Genomic DNA, 16,053 nt, shown 5'->3' with positions numbered 1-16,053 from the left:
ATGCTAAGTACATGAAAGATATTGTTACTAATAAAAGAAAGATATCGGAAGCTGAAATTTCCACCATGCTGGCTAATTACACTTCTAAGGGTGGAATACCAAAGAAACTTGGGGATCCAGGAGTACCAACTATACCATGCTCCATTAAAAGAAACTATGTTAAAACTGCTTTATGTGATCTTGGAGCCGGTGTTAGTGTTATGCCTCTCTCTTTATATCATAGACTTGATCTGAATAAGTTGACACCTACTGAAATATCTTTGCAAATGGCTGATAACTCAACTGCTATACCTGTCGGTATTTGTGAGGATGTGCCTGTTGTGGTTGCAAACATTACTATTTTAACAGACTTTGTTATTCTTGATATTCCCGAGGACGATAGTATGTCGATTATCCTTGGTAGACCCTTTTTGAATACTGCAGGGGCTGTTATTGATTGCAAAAAAGGCAATGTCACTTTTCATGTTAATGGTAATGAGCATACAATACACTTTCCGAGGAAACAACCTCAAGTCCATAGTATCATTCTATTGGAAAAATTTCAACTATTACTATTGGAGGTTTTGAATTTCCTCTTCCTACTGTCAAGAAGAAATATGATATTCTTATTGTTGGGGACATGCATATCCCCGTAGAGGTAACCTAGTGTTATTCGAAATTTCTCCGATTTCATGTTATTTGAAATGAGTTTGTTAATAAGACCTGATCAACCTTGTTAGTAGATTCTTTTTGATGAGCATGAGATTGATGAAGTTAGAAAACACAACTCTCTGTACCCTCTTTTTACTTTCTGTTATTTATATCAAATAAAGTACAAATAGTATTTTTTGTCTGTTTTCTGAATTATCTATGCAATAAAAAATACTCCAAAAATAAAAGTTCTCTAAATGCCCTGAAATTTAAATATGATTTTTTATAGAATATTTGAGAATATCTAGCACTAAGAACACAGCAGGGGGAGCAGCCACGTGCCCACGAGGGTGGAGGGCGCGCCCACCCCCTAGGCACGCCCCCTGCCTCGTGGACCCCACGTGGGTCCCCTCCACTTATTCCAGTCACCACACACTCCCTCCTCCCAAAAAAATCACTAGCCAGCTCAAACCCGAGTTCTTGCTCATCTTGCTACCATTTTCGATCTCCTTGCTCAAAGCTCCATTCACAAAACTGCTTTGGGGGACTGTTCTTTAGTATGTGACTCCTCCAATGGTCCAATTAGTTTTTGTTCTAGTGCTTTATTTATTGCAAATTTTTGCTGCTTATGTGACCTTGTTCTTGAGCTTGCATGTCAAATTTATGTGGTCAAAAGTAGTTTTAATGCATGATATAGCCTCTAGACACTTGTAGGAGTAGTTGTTATCAATTTTGTTGAGTTTGGTTCATTTTTATTTTGAGTCACTAAAAATTTCAGAATTTTTTTAGAGGAATAAATATGTTTAGGAAAATGTACCAAGGTGGTTCCTCAAGGAAGCAAGGACCCAGGCCCGAAATACGCGAGCCAGACAATGAACCACCAAGGGAGGCTCAAGTGTGGCCTTGTGAATGGCCGTCAGAGGACTTCATGGTTCGGGCAAGGATTAAGGAGGAATTTGAAGCATATGTGCGTAACGCCGATCTTGAGAGCTTCGTGGCAGATAAGTGCCGTCAGTACCTCTATTTAACTGATTCATTTGTGAGAAGGTTTAAATTTACATCATCACGCAATTCTCAAATTGTCCTATTTGGTCTTTATGATAAATCTTATACCATGGACTTAGAAGATTTTAATAGTGCTTGTAAACTCCCACAGTGGGGTAATGTTAGTGAACCTCACAAATCTGAATATAAAGACTTTCTTGCTAGTATAACTGTGGGGGATCTAGGAAAATCACGCAAGCTACCATAGGGAGCATTCATTTTCCTGCAATACATTATTTTGCTCTCTTCATAGGTAGATGCATTAACGGTAAGGATGAGGCATGTCACATGTGTGTTCCTGATCTTAGTGTTCTCAAAAGTGCTGTATTATGAGATAGACAATATAACTTGGGGGGTCATTGTTGCACGTAGGTTGCATAATAATAGTATTGGTGGAGATTTCTTTGGTGGAATTTATGCAACCCGTTTAGCTGATTTTCTTGAGATACCCATACGTGGAGATGATATTGAGTTTCCTCCTGCTTATTTAGATTATAATGCCATGGTTCGTCATCAATTTGTTGAGAGGAACAATCAGTTCCTCCAGTACCGACTAATCTTCGACAGACGACGCACCTATCACGTCGCTCTCCCTGCTCCTGCTTTCTTTGACTTTCAGGCAAAAGGGAGATATGTTATAACCAGGGAGGAGGCGACCGAGTACGAGAGGAGGGCGGAGGCAGCTCGCCTCCAAGCTGCAGCTCATCAGGCAATTGCCGCTGCATCTCAGTACGACCCCAACTACAACTTTGATCCATGTGCATAGACCAACTTAGGCCAAAAGCCTAAACTTGGGGGAGTACGTATCTCTCACCGACATTACATTCATGTTCACACACTCATGCCAGTTGTCAGTGCTCATACTTTTTCATTGTATCATCCATGCTAGTTTATTTTCATTTTCTCACTTTGTTCTTGTGTGTTTGAAAAACCTTAAGAAAAACCAAAAAAAATTAGTTGTAGCTTTTAGTTAGTTTAATTTTCATGCCTGTGGTAGTAGTAATTAAAAAGGAAAACCCAAAAAGATTTCTCGTTCTTCTTTTGCTTCTTGGGAGCTTTCCCGTGTAAATAGTTTTATTTCTTTGGGAGAAGACCACAATGAAAATATTGAGTGGCTCTCATATGCATTACTGATGATCTAACAAAGAGCACATATTACCTTGTCTTCTCTCTTGAATTGAATGCTTGCATATTCCATCTTAGTCCAATGCACGTGCACTATTATTATTTTCCATACTATTCGGTCGTGCAAGTGAAAGGCAATAATGATGATTATATGATGAACTGATTGAGATGAGAAAAGCTGGTATGAACTCGACCTCTCTTGTTTTTGTAAATATGATTAGTTCATTGTTCCTGATTCAGCCTATTACGAAAGAAACATGTTTGCAATGACAATTAGAGATTGTAATTCCTTATGGCATTCTTAATTAGCTAGGAGTTTATAATGGTTTACCTTGCGTGCCAACATGCTATTAAAATGGTTGTGATGTGGTATGATGGGGTGGTATCCTCCTTTGAATGATTCGAGTTGCTTGACTTGGCACATGTTCACGCATGTAGTTGAAACAAAATCAACATAGCCTCTACGATATTTATGTTCATGGTGAATTATATCTTACTCATGCTTGCATTCGGTGTTGATTAATTTCAATGCATGTTCATGACTGTTGTCGCTCTCTAGCTGGTCGCTTCCCAGTCTTTTTCTAGTCTTCACTTGTACTAAGCGGGAATACTGCTTGTGCATCCAATTCCATAAACCCCAAAGTTATTCCTTATGAGTCCACCATAGCTTCCTATATAGGGTATCTACCTGCCATTCCAAGTAAATTTGTATGTGCCAAACTCTAAACCTTCAAATAAACATTCTGTTTTGTATGCTCGAATAACTCATGTATCAACTAGGGTTGTCTGTATCCTCCATGCTAGGCAGGTTATTCTCAAGAGGAGTGGACTCCACTCCTCATTCACGAGAAAAATGGCTGGTTACCCGGATGCCCAGTCCCATGCTCAAATCAAGTCAAAATAATTGCAAACAAAACTCCCCCAGGGTTGTTGTTAGTTGGAGGCACCCGTTGTTTCGGGCAAGCCATGGATTGATGCTTGTTGCTGGTGGGGGAGTATAAACTTTACCATTCTGCTTGAGAACCGCCTATAATGTGTGTAGCATGGAAGATATCGAGATCTCTCGGTTGTTATGTTGACAATGAAAGTATACCGCTCAAAATATTATTCATATCTATTTCAAAACCGAGCTCTGGCACCTCTACAAATCCCTGCTTTCCTCTGCGAAGGGCCTATCTATTTACTTTTATATTGAGTCATCATCCTCCTATTAAAAAGCACCAGTTAGAGAGCACCGCTGTCATTTGCATCCATTACTGTTAGTTTACATTGAGTATGACTGTGGATGGATCTCTTTTACCATGAATTACAATGTCTAGTCAGTCCTTGATCTTTAAAGGTGCTCTGCATTGATGTTTTGCGGTCTCAGAAAGGGCTAGCGAGATACCATCTTGCTATATCATATTATGATTGTTTTGAGAAAATGTTGTCATCCGAGATTTATTATTATTGCTCGCTAGTGGATTATGCCATTGATATGAGTAAACATGAGACATAAGTGTTATTGTGAATATGGTTAGTTCATAATCTTTGCTGAAAACTTGAATGCTGGCTTTACATATTTACAACAACAAGAGCAAACAGAGTTTGTAAAAGTTTTTCTTTATCACTTTCAGTTTTAAGCTTGGGGAGTTGATACGTCTCCGTCGTATCTACTTTACCAAACACTTTTGCCCTTGTTTTGGACTCTAACTTGCATGATTTGAATGGAACTAACCCGGACTGACGTTGTTTTCAGCAGAATTGCCATGGTGTTATTTTTGTGCAGAAATAAAAGTTCTCGGAATGTCCTGAAAATCAACGGAGATTATTTTTGGAATATATAAAAAGTACTGGAAGAAGAATCCATGTTAGGGGGCCCACACCCTATCCAGGAGGGTGGGGCGCACCTACCCCCTGGGCGCACCCCCTTGCCTCGTGGGCCCCCTGACGCTCCACCGACCTCAACTCCAACTCCATATATTCATGTTCGGGGAGAAAAAAGTCAGAGAGAAGGATTCATCGTGTTTTACGATACGGAGCCGCCGCCAAGCCCTAAACTCTCTTGGGAGGGCTGATATGGAGTCCGTTTGGGGCTCTGGAGAGGAGAATCCGTCGCCATCGTCATCATCAACCTTCCTCCATCACCAATGTCATGATGCTCACCGCCGTGCGTGAGTAATTCCATCATAGGCTTGCTGGACGGTGATGGGTTGGATGAGATTTATCATGTAATCGAGTTAGTTTTGTTAGGGTTTGATCCCTAGTATCCACTATGTTCTGAGATTGATATTGCTATGACTTTCTATGCTTAATGCTTGTCACTAGGGCCCGAGCGTCATGATTTCAGATCTGAACCTATTATGTTTTCATGAATATATGTGAGTTCTTGATCCTATCTTGCAAGTCTATAGTCACCTATTATGTGCTATGATCCGTTAACCCCAAAGTGACAATAATCGGGATACTTACCGGTGATGACCGTAGTTTGAGGGGTTCATGTATTCACTATGTGTTAATGATTTGGTCCGGTGCTCTATTAAAAGGAGGCATTAATATCCCTTAGTTTCCAATAGGACCCTACTGCCACGGGAGGGTAGGACAAAAGATGTCATGCAAGTTCTTTTCCATAAGCATGTATGACTATATTCGGAATACATGCCTACATTACATTGATGAACTGGAGCTAGTTCTGTGTCACCCTATGTTATAACTGTTGCATGATCGATCGCATCCGACATAATTCTCCATCACTGATCCATCGCCTACGAGCTTTTCATATATTGTTATTCGCTTATTTACTTTTCCGTTGCTACTGTTACAATCACTATAAAACCAAAAATATTACTTCTGCTACCGTTACCACTACTATCATATTACTTTGCTACTAAACAATTTGCTGCAGATATTAAGTTTCCAGGTGTGGTTGAATTGACAACTCAGCTGCTAATACTTGAGAATATGCTTTGGCTCCTCTTGTGTCGAATCAATAAATTTGGGTTGAATACTCTACCCTTGAAAACTGTTGCGATCTCTTATACTTGTGGGTTATCACCGCCCGAGGCAAGGCCGGCCATCCCACTGCCGCCTGCCACAGCCATCGCCGCCACGCCGCATAGATTGGATCGGCCGCGCCACCATGGATTTAGGGGCCCCGCACCATCCCTAAGACGCGGGAGAGAAAGAGTCCCCCGCCACCGTCGTTGGCCTCCGGGCTTAGCCTGGCGACGTCCTTCAGCGGCGACGGAGGGAGAGGGAGATCGCACCCCCGGCGGCTAGGTTTTGGGCGCCGCCCGAGTCGCCCTAGCGGGGACGATGCAAGGTCTGTGAGGCTCTTTTAGGGGTCTAAAAACTAAAGTGATGATGCTACGTCCTTTCCGCACACCTCCAGTTTCAATTTGGTTTCAATTTCAGTTTGAAATGACTTATTTATGTACATTTTCGGTTTAATGGGTTAAATTTCTGGGGAAGGGCTAGCTACACAATTTTTTATAACTCGTCATCTTTTAGGAGAAAAAATAATTAAGAGGAAATTTTAAGGAATTATAGGAGAGGAGAATGGCTAGAGAATAGAGATGCCCTAAGAGCAACTTTAGCAGACCCCGCAAAATCTCGACCCGTAAAACGCGTTTGCAGTTTCACGAAGATCTCGTTTGCGGGCCAAAAACTAGCGCGGCCGAACAGAAACCGCAAATGAAACTGCATAATTTGAAAAAACAGTTTCGCGGGAGATATTGCACCTCGTGGACGCGAGTAGTTCATCAAGTATTACATAGATTTTACATGATCAAACACTACAAACACCAGTTCATACTACATACTACATTAATACTAGTACTGGAGGGGTGGGGATCTCACGGCGGCGAGGTCGCGACCATGGACGACGCCATGGAGGAGCTCAATCCTCCTCGCCGGAGCTGTAGAGGTCGATGTACTTCGCCCTTTGCTCCTCGCGGATGCGGCGCCACTCCTCGTCCTTCTCCTTGGCGGCGAGATTTGCGGCGACCGCCTGCCGCCACTGGAGGTCTTCGAGCTCCTCGGCGTGGCGTCGGCGCTCTGCCTCCTCGCGCACGCTCCGCCGGCAATGGAGGCCGCAACCGCGTCGACGTCGAAGATGAAGTCTTCCGGCCCGACGACTCCACGGCGGCCGAGTGGAGTGGGGCTCCTCCTTGACAGGGACGAACTTGAAGTCGTCCGGCTCCTCCGACCACTCCCTCTTCACAGAAAGAAGGCTCACGCCGGAAGAGGAGGAGCTCGCGACGTAGGTAGATCTCGCCGCAGAGGAGAAGGATGCGGCAGAGGAAGCTCGCGGGCGGTCGTACTCCTCCGTCTCGCGGACGCGGAAGCTCGCCAGCGGCGACAGGCCGCGATTGGTCCACTTTCGGGCCCCGCGCTTCCTCACGCCGTCCGACTGGACGCGCCGCTCGCGCTCGTGGTCACTTCCGCCGCTGGATCTGTTGCCGGAGCCGGGTCCGGAGCTCCGCATGCAGCCCCACATGGCGGCTGGAGGCGGGGAGGTGGTCGCCGACAACGAGAAATGTGGAGAAGGGAGTGGGGAATTGCGTGGCTCGGCGGCGGCGGGGGATAGGGTTTCGACCCGCAAACGCGCCGCGGAACCGTAGATACAGTGGTCGGGGCGTGCGGTTTGCGGGCCGCGGCAATTTTTTTTACGGTCCGGACGAGTATGCGGGCTCTGTTCTGACCGAAAAATTGGACCGAGCCCGCATACTCGTCAAAATTTTGCGTTTTTGTATGTTTTACGTGGTCTGCTAAAGTTGCTCTAAAGGACTTGGCGTGGAGTTGGTGTACATGTAATTTATAACATCCAAAGTGTATGGATTTTCTTTCTCCACCTTCTTTTTAATATATAGTACGCACACTCGTGTGTATTTGAGAAAAAAAATAAAGATACCTTAAGGAAAATATTTATTTATCTGGAACCGCAAACCTGCGTTAACTGTGTCCTTGACTCTCTGCGTGTGTTTGTGTATGCCACTCTGTTCTATCTTGACCAACCGAGTCGTACATCGTGGACCAGGAGAGGGTTCGTGGTGCCGCTCAACTCGGCAGTCAGCAGGTGCAGGCGAGGAAGTGACCAAACAGCTTGCCGGACTCTTGACGGGCAGAACCGGTGAGGGATCGGCAGGCGCCCGGCGGCTAGATGGCGGTCGATTACAGTTCGTAGAAATGACGCTGGCAGACTGTTGAAACAAACACCGGGAGAAGGATTATGAAAGCTTTTAAATTTCAATGAATTATGAGTACATATATTACTTCTGTGGTCACATGACCTGTATTAAATTGATCTACGTGATTGTTAATAAAAATAGAACCTGAAATATATATTTGTACAGGCTGAATTTGAAATTGTAGACAGCTAAATAATCTATCATGGTATTTTAAAATTTCAGGCACGTATCACTGGTTTAGAAAGACAACGTATATGGACTACAGTTTTGATTTTTTATTATTGTGAATGTCCTTTGAATCATAACATACAATGCATTACATATGTATGATGATTATCTTTCAATCGGAATATTATATTCCACCTTTAGATAAAAAATAAAGAAGAATGTTTAATAATGCGACTAAACAAACCATAGCGATTACCTAGTTTAAAACAAATAAATTAATGGAAAAAGGAAGGAAAGTCATGTCCATGGCAAGGGATAGATTTCAAATTCCTTTTCCCTTCCTTTTTGCGCCACGTGCTCCCAATCCTCTAAGATATGAAATAATATTTTATTCAGTTTTGCTAAAGCACATTTGGGTGTGTCATAAGTATTGTACATCTAAGTCCTATGTCATTGATTTTACGTTGAGATTCGTGTAGATGTTTTTTTTTCTTTTTTCTTTTTCTCTTTATGCTTGATTCATTCACTTAGATGTGCAATAACTATAGCACATCTAGATGTGCCCTAAACACATTCTATTTTATTAAGACTAAGTGAATGTTGGTATGAACCAGTCTATAATTTAAACGAGAGTAAGAATATTAACAATGGTCACGGGTAAATAAGACTTATTTTATTTATGTCTTACTGATGAAAATAAGAACTCTGCGACCACGACAAAAGTTAAGGGCGATATGAAAGACGGGGCGCTATTGCCTGTTTGGAGGAAAGAAAAGGGCGGTGTCGGGGAACGGAATTCAAAATCGTACATAATCTATTCATATGGGCTCCATTCGAGAGAAATCTTATGATAAACTTAAATCTGGTATTGTATTTAATTGAGAAGCATTGTGTATTTGTGCTCTACTTCTTTCCTGAAATACTCCAAGTTTTTATGCACCATCCAAAGTGAAGGTGCGGCATGTTCCCCATCTTCGGATCTTTCCGCTGTTTTGGGATTGTTTGGACACAGGCCAGTGTAAAATTCCTGCTTGGCTTTGCTGAAGTTGTTAGCGGCGACACTTGTAGATGTCGTACCCCTCTCTTCCAGGGCCATTCTCTGTGCCACTCTTTGAGCACTGGGGGAAACCCAGGTCCTGTTTCTTGGATTAGATGGCGGCAACGTCACGACGTTATTTCTCTTCATGAAGGTGTTGTCTTGTTTGCTCGTGGCGTATTCGGTGATGGTTATTGAGAGGGGCATCGTTCTGGTTCGGGCTGTTTCTCTTGCCGGCGGTTGTTTAACACCATGTTATATATTTTGTTTTGTGCCAAACATCTCATGTCTCTCTGCTCTGGGCACCATGTTTACGCCATTTTGGTTCTGTCATGTGATGTAATCCCCTACTCCTTGTTCTCATTCTAACTTCTTCTATCAATGAAATGATACGCAAACTTTCAGTATTTGAAAAAAAAATATGCGAAGAAGGCCTTTAGTTTTTTTTAAATATCATAATCCCCGCAAACAACATTACCATAATACAGTATATGAATTTCGAGTTTGCTAACCACATATCCCAAGCGTTACCGTAGTACAGTATAGTTGGTACACTTCCTGATATTATTTTAGGAAATTATACAATTTTTGTGTGTTTGGCAAAATCATAAAAAATGCGGTAACCACTCCCGTGCACTAAAAATATAAAAAGACGTTGTATTGTATGGTTAAAAGGATAGTGGTATTCTTCGTCTATCAAAGTTCAAGTTCTAGACTTGACACAGATGCTCGTATTTTTCTAGATTTATTATTCCTGACGATTCAGCTATGCGCGTTCAGTGGGAGGAGACGCTTTCGTTCGGTTACGAATACGTCATTGGTGACCTTGTCAATATCAAAATGATGTGCCGGATCAACCTCTCGAAAGTGCTTGTCGAGGTAAGGTATGCTTACGTGCATTCATTGGTGTGAGTGTATGCATCTGTAATATGTAAAACAAGTTCCCCGAAAAAAAATATGTTAAACAAGTAAATCATCGAGCGCTCAAAATGGTACTCCGAGTCACGCAGCACCACCGACGGCGGGCCCACAAGGTGCCTATCCTGGGCCCGGCGCTCCAGCGCCCCAACAAAAAAATGCGCTCGGGATTCCGGGGAATCTTTGCATTCCCAGGCCCCGGCCGGTAGCGGCGGGCCCACGCATCAGTAACCGCTGGTCACTTGGGCACCGCGCGGCGCAAAGCCGGTGACGTGGGCCCAGCCCTTGGCAGCAGGAGCACACGCCCCTGGACCCGCCCGCCTCACGATCTTTCTCACCCCCACCCCTCCCTTTCCCCCTCCCTGTACATAAAGCAGCCGTCGCGTCGAGGCTCAGGAGGCTCTCCTCCTCAGCACCAGCAGTATTCCACTCCATTCTCCGTCCTCAGATCAGCGCAGCGGAGGATCAAACCAATCCATCTAGGTTTGGCGAGCGCCGAGCCGAGGGGAGGGGACGGAGGAGGATGGTGAAGGCCATGGCGGGGTGCCCGGCCAAGATGGGCTTCCGGATGCCCGCCGAGTGGGAGCCGCACGAGCAGTGCTGGATGGGCTGGCCGGTACGTACGCGTCCTCCTCCTCTCCCTCTCGCCTCTCCCGTCGTGCCGTTCTTCGTCCTCATCCGACTTTTTTCGCTCGCTCGCCACGCGAGATTCCGATCGAATTCGTTTAGTCGTAGTGGTTCTGGTTAGAGAAATGTTTCGTTGTCTGGCCCGCGCAGCCGCAGCCGCAGCCGCTCGTTGGCCCGGCAAGGTTTGTCCGGCATGGCGGCAGCTTATCCCTGCGCTTGCGCGTAGCTTCTGCTGTTCGTCCCTGACGGCGCCGTCCCTCCCCGTGCACATGTTTGCGTACCAACCGAGATTTGTCCCCGCGTGACGTTGTTGAATTGAACAAGCAAAGAACAAAGAAATGCTACCTGACAAACAAATATGCCTGCCCACTTATTACTAGCACCCGTTTGTCATTTCTCTAGATGACCTGTTTGTCATATTGGTCGCTGACATGTGGGTCCCGTGTCACAATGTGAGCGAGCCAAAGAGTGGCCTGCTTTATTTGAACCAATTACGTGCGCTTGGCAGCAGCTGCCAAAGTTGAATTATTGGATCCCCTGTCAAGATTCCTTCTCCATTCTCCAGTGGAATCTTGGAACCGGGTCAGTGCTCTACCTGTATACTACCTCCTCTGTTCCAAAATAGATGACTTAATTTTATACAAAGTTAATATAAAGTTGGATCATCTATTTTAAAACGGAGGGAGTATGTTTTATTTGCACTCAACCACCAACTCCAACTGCATGTGCATCCATTCTCATTCGGTGGTAGATAAACTATTCCAATGAAACATGTTCTCCTTCAGAATAGAATAGACAGTGGCGAGGTATATATATTTGTTTCTGAAGTTTTTTTACCCCGCATGAAAGTGCTCTATTACCTACCGAAAATAAACAAAAGATATATGAATGCATAGCACTAGAGACTAGACATGACCACAATTCCTCTTCTCCCCCTTGTTGTCTATGATTTTCTGCCGCGCAATTCTACAACTGTGTATGTGTCACTGTTCGAGCCATGTAGCACAGGACCTAAAAGAACGTCGTCTCAATATCTAATCCCGTGATGTCTTATCTCTGTGTAATTTGTAGTATGTTGATGTAACTTTTCCTTTCCTTCTCATTCTATGTTGCCGATTTACTATTACTCCCTCCCTGAAAGCTGTCGTCTTAGACATACATAAAGTCATATTTTCATTATTTTACTGTCATTATCTTAAAAAATATCTGGATTACAAACCTTCAGAACCATATGTGAAATTTTGACTTCAAAAGTATTTCCACAATATGTAATTTTTGTAGGGTTTTAAAAGCCCTAAAATCTAAAAAGTGGCCGCGCACTAATTGACGAGAACGAGCGGACGGGCTTCCTAACCATGCATGAATTTGTTTTTTTGTCTGCTAGTGCATGTTGTTATCAGCATTTAATGAGTTCACATTAGTTAGTCTGATTTGAAAGAAACAGCTTCACGTATAATTATTTTGGTTTTCTGAATTTTTAAAAAGCCATATTTTTCAAACCGCGTGTCGGAATTCAGATCCGTCTTCACTGTTGAATTCTTTACGACGAGATATTTGAAACTAGATCTCGCATGAGTATGTTTCGACGAAATTTTTTTGATGCCAACTTTCGCGCTATATTGTGCAACTTCAGTACTGCTTTGTGCGATTTTAGTACTGCATGGTGCAATTTTTTTCAAACCCAATTTTTTGAAGCTGCATCCACAGTAGTTGTATTGCACACATAGTAGTCCTATTTGGCACATGCACAGCCACAAAGTTACACAATCTGGTCCGTATAGTCGCATATGAATTGTCATAGCTTATAATGTAGTCTAGTTGTACACATTGATATTTAGTTGGCATGTAACGTAGTCTAGTTGCACACACATTGATGTTTAGTTAGCAGGACACTAGTTGCACACACATATGCTCAGTTGGCTTGTAATTTAGTCTAGTTGCACACATATTGATGTTTAGTTGGCAGGACACTAGCTGCACATACATATGCGCAATTGACGTGTCAATGTAGTCTAGTTGCACACAAATTGATATTTAGTTGGCAGGACTAGTTACACACATATATGCTCAGTTGGCGTGACAATGTAGTCTGGTTGCACATGCATTGATGTTTAGTTGGCAGGACTATTGGCACACACATATACTCAGTTGGCGCGGCAATGTAGTCTAGTTGCACACACATTGATGTTTAGTTGGCAGAAGGACTATTGGCACACGCATATGCTTAGTTGGCGCGGCATGTACTCTAGTTGCACACACATTGATATTTAGTTGGCAGGAAGACTAGTTCGTCGAAACATCCCCATATGGGATCTACTTTTGAAAAGCACGTCGCGAGGGTTCCATGGTGAAAATGGATCTTAATTCCGAAGTGCGATCTAAAAGTTATAACTTTTTAAAAATTTGAAAATCCAAAATAAATGCGTTTTCACATGTTTGCTTTTGTAGTACAGTACGTGATACTTTTTCTAAATAGAATTGCTTTATCAATTGGAAGGGACAAATTATTACTTTTTATGGATTAGGGACTAAAATTATCTGTTTTGGACCGGCCGCTCGGAACGACTAGCGAGCAGCCGGCCCTCGCTAGATCGGTCCTTTAAAAGCATGCAGCGACTGAAATTAGTGGCCAGGTCGTGTGAATGACAAGTTGCGACTGAATAATGATATTTGCTTGAAGTATTCTCACTGTTGTCATTGAGTATTATCACTGTTGACGACGTTTCATTCATTTTAAGCATAGTAGATCATCGTGTTAATTCTTTGAAAGAACTTTTGAGTTTCCTTTTATTATTGTGTATCCTCTTCAGCATACGCCCTGAACAATTTGAAGTGCATCATCATAATAAACATGCCACTTCTTTGAATCTTAGGAGCGTCCAGACAACTGGCGGGAGCATGCTGAGCCAGCTCGAAAAACATTTGAGAGAACTGCAATTGCCATTTCAAAGTTTGAGCCTGTCACAATTTGTGCAAGTGCCAAACAGGTGATACGCTTCACATGAACTATGCTGTAAACTGCTGCATGATCATGTGCAACACAATGGTATTCAGTTTCGATTTTTTTTCCATTGGCAGTATCCTCGTGTCCACGAGCTGATGGAACACCAACCGAACATCAGGGTGGTCGAGATGAGCATGAATGATTCCTGGTTCCGTGATACTGGTCCCACTGTGCGTAACTTATTTTTTCTCATATCCCTTTTTACTATTCTGATTTCATGGCTAACATTATCCTGGTTTTTAGTTTATTACCCGTGAAGGCGGATCAGATATAGGACTAGCAGAGCAAACAATAGCAGGGATTGACTGGGAATTTAACGCATGGGGAGGTATGTTGTTTTAAATTAAAGTACGTATACTTTTTTCAGTGCTTTCTCAGTTGCTATTTATTTTCGTCTAGTTTAACTCTTTCTTTGATAATTATTTGTGTTCATGCAAAAGCGCAGTTATAAATTCATGCCAATATCTTAGTAGGAACTTGCGAACGGTTCCATATTTTTTATAAATGCTATAGATGGCCTGGTTTGCACTAGCAAAGCATAGAAGCACTAGTATTTTCTGAGCAAGAATTTTATTACTTCTCAAGTCAATGTCTAATCACCTTCTCCACATGATGATTTAGTAAGTTCCGCTCCTGTTGGCCTGCAGGACTCGGTGGTGGTTGCTTTGATGATTGGAGTCTTGACAGAAGCATTGCCAAGAAGGTAAAGAGTGATGTCCTACTCTAAAACAAACTTGTATCTTTTGTTAGTTTCTTCCTGCTCTTAAATTTCTTCCAATTTTTGCCACTAATTTTCAGATAGTCGAGATTGAGAGGATCCCTAGGTTTGCACACACAATGGTTCTCGAGGGTGGAAGCATTCATGTAGATGGAGAAGGTGCTTGATCTGTCATATCGCTGTTGCTGAACAAAATGGTTTCAGTCTGTCTGGTGTTTTGCTAACGATTCTGTCACATTTTGCAAAAGGTACATGCATTACAACAGAAGAATGCTTGTTGAATCCTAACAGGAACCCTCACATGACTAAACTGGAGATAGAGAATGAGCTGAAAGATTTTCTTGGGGTCACGAAGATCATTTGGATACCTCTGGGACTACACGGTAAGAATGAAAAGTATTTTGTCACTTTAAAGGGTTCTGTTCCTCACTTTGAGAATCATTTTTTTACTGTAAAATAACGTTGTATTGATTTTCTAGGTGATGAGGATACAAATGGCCATGTTGACAATTTATGCTGTTTCATCAAACCCGGTGTGATTCTCTTGTCATGGACCGATGACGAGAACGATCCGCAGTACGAGATATCGGTGAAGGCACTATCAGCTCTCACTCAGGCGGTTGATGCAAAGGGGCGGCAGATAGAGGTGGTGAAGATCCACGTGCCAGGGCCTCTGTACATCACGAAGGAAGAGGGGGAAGGTGTTCTTGCAACGGTCAGTATTGCAGCTACGCTTCATGGGTCCTTTGCGACGCTGATTTCAACCATTTCTAACATGGGCCAGTGTGTGATTGTTTTCAGGGGCATGCTGTACCGAGGGTACCAGGCAAGAGATTGGCCGCCTCGTACGTGAACTTCTACCCGGCGAACGGCGGGATCATAGCACCAGCCTTCGGCGATAAGAAGCGGGACGAGGAAGCGCGCGAGGTTCTCCAGAAGGCGTTTCCTGATCATGAGGTTAGCCATACTACTCCTTTCGCCTGAAAATTCAGGCATCCGTGTTGTTAAAAGAAGAGGCAGATTGAGGTTAGATGACTGAACTGAAGGGGCCCGTGAACTGTTGGGTGCAGGTTGTGATGGTGGAAGGCGCAAGGGAGATCGTGCTGGGAGGTGGGAACATACACTGCATCACGCAGCAGCAGCCGGTGCGCCCGTCATAGATGAACGGCGAGGAAAGGCGACCAAGCCCTGCATTGGGGTGATGATTCAGCCATATTGGTTACGCCCGCAGCATATCGGTTGTACTCTGAAACTGCGTCGCGGGCCAATGGATGCATCTCATTTGGAGATTACTGAATAATATTGTGCTGTAGGTGTATTCAGAGTTTCAGGCTGTACCTTCCGCATTTGCATTCGCATTCCTGGATTTTTTTTTTCCTGCTTGCCCTATGGGAAAGGATTAAATTCAGTCGGCCAATGCCACGCTTCGCGTCGGTCGCCTCCCTTCCTAGCCGTGCACTGCACGACAACCACACACACTACCATACCCCATCGCCCTCTTCCTCTTTTCCCCATGCAGGATCAATACCGACATCCTGGCTCTTTTATACGTACTTGCGTGCACCATCTGATGCCTACCATCTCAGCGCAGCCCCACCACCATTATAGCCAACCA

General features: G+C 43.6%; 1 protein-coding gene across 1 annotated transcript; it reads left to right on the top strand.

Moving 5' to 3' along the window:
* The first annotated feature begins 10,427 nt into the window (after positions 1–10,427).
* On the top strand, positions 10,428–15,784 carry LOC125538638 (agmatine deiminase). The gene is made up of 10 exons (XM_048701898.1): positions 10,428–10,705; positions 13,590–13,703; positions 13,795–13,890; positions 13,964–14,048; positions 14,368–14,423; positions 14,519–14,597; positions 14,687–14,821; positions 14,918–15,153; positions 15,240–15,395; positions 15,509–15,784. Exons 1-10 carry the CDS (start codon positions 10,613–10,615, stop codon positions 15,596–15,598), a joined length of 1,140 nt encoding a protein of 379 aa, XP_048557855.1. The 5' UTR covers positions 10,428–10,612; the 3' UTR covers positions 15,599–15,784.
* Positions 15,785–16,053: the final 269 nt, after the last annotated feature.

The sequence above is a fragment of the Triticum urartu genome, chromosome 2 (assembly GCF_003073215.2).
Source record: "Triticum urartu cultivar G1812 chromosome 2, Tu2.1, whole genome shotgun sequence".
NCBI classification, from domain to species: Eukaryota; Viridiplantae; Streptophyta; class Magnoliopsida; order Poales; family Poaceae; genus Triticum; species Triticum urartu.
The sequence above is the reverse complement of the archived record's forward strand: the minus strand, read 5'-3'. Positions and strand labels throughout refer to the sequence as shown.

Bases quoted from the DNA above. Each gene is read 5' to 3' on its own strand.
- LOC125538638 (XM_048701898.1), top strand. From the start codon at position 10,613: ATGGTGAAGGCCATGGCGGGGTGCCCGGCCAAGATGGGCTTCCGGATG. The intron at 14,424-14,518 runs GTAAAGAGTGAT...ACTAATTTTCAG, and splicing joins ACAGAAGCATTGCCAAGAAG to ATAGTCGAGATTGAGAGGAT. The intron at 15,396-15,508 runs GTTAGCCATACT...TGTTGGGTGCAG, and splicing joins AGGCGTTTCCTGATCATGAG to GTTGTGATGGTGGAAGGCGC.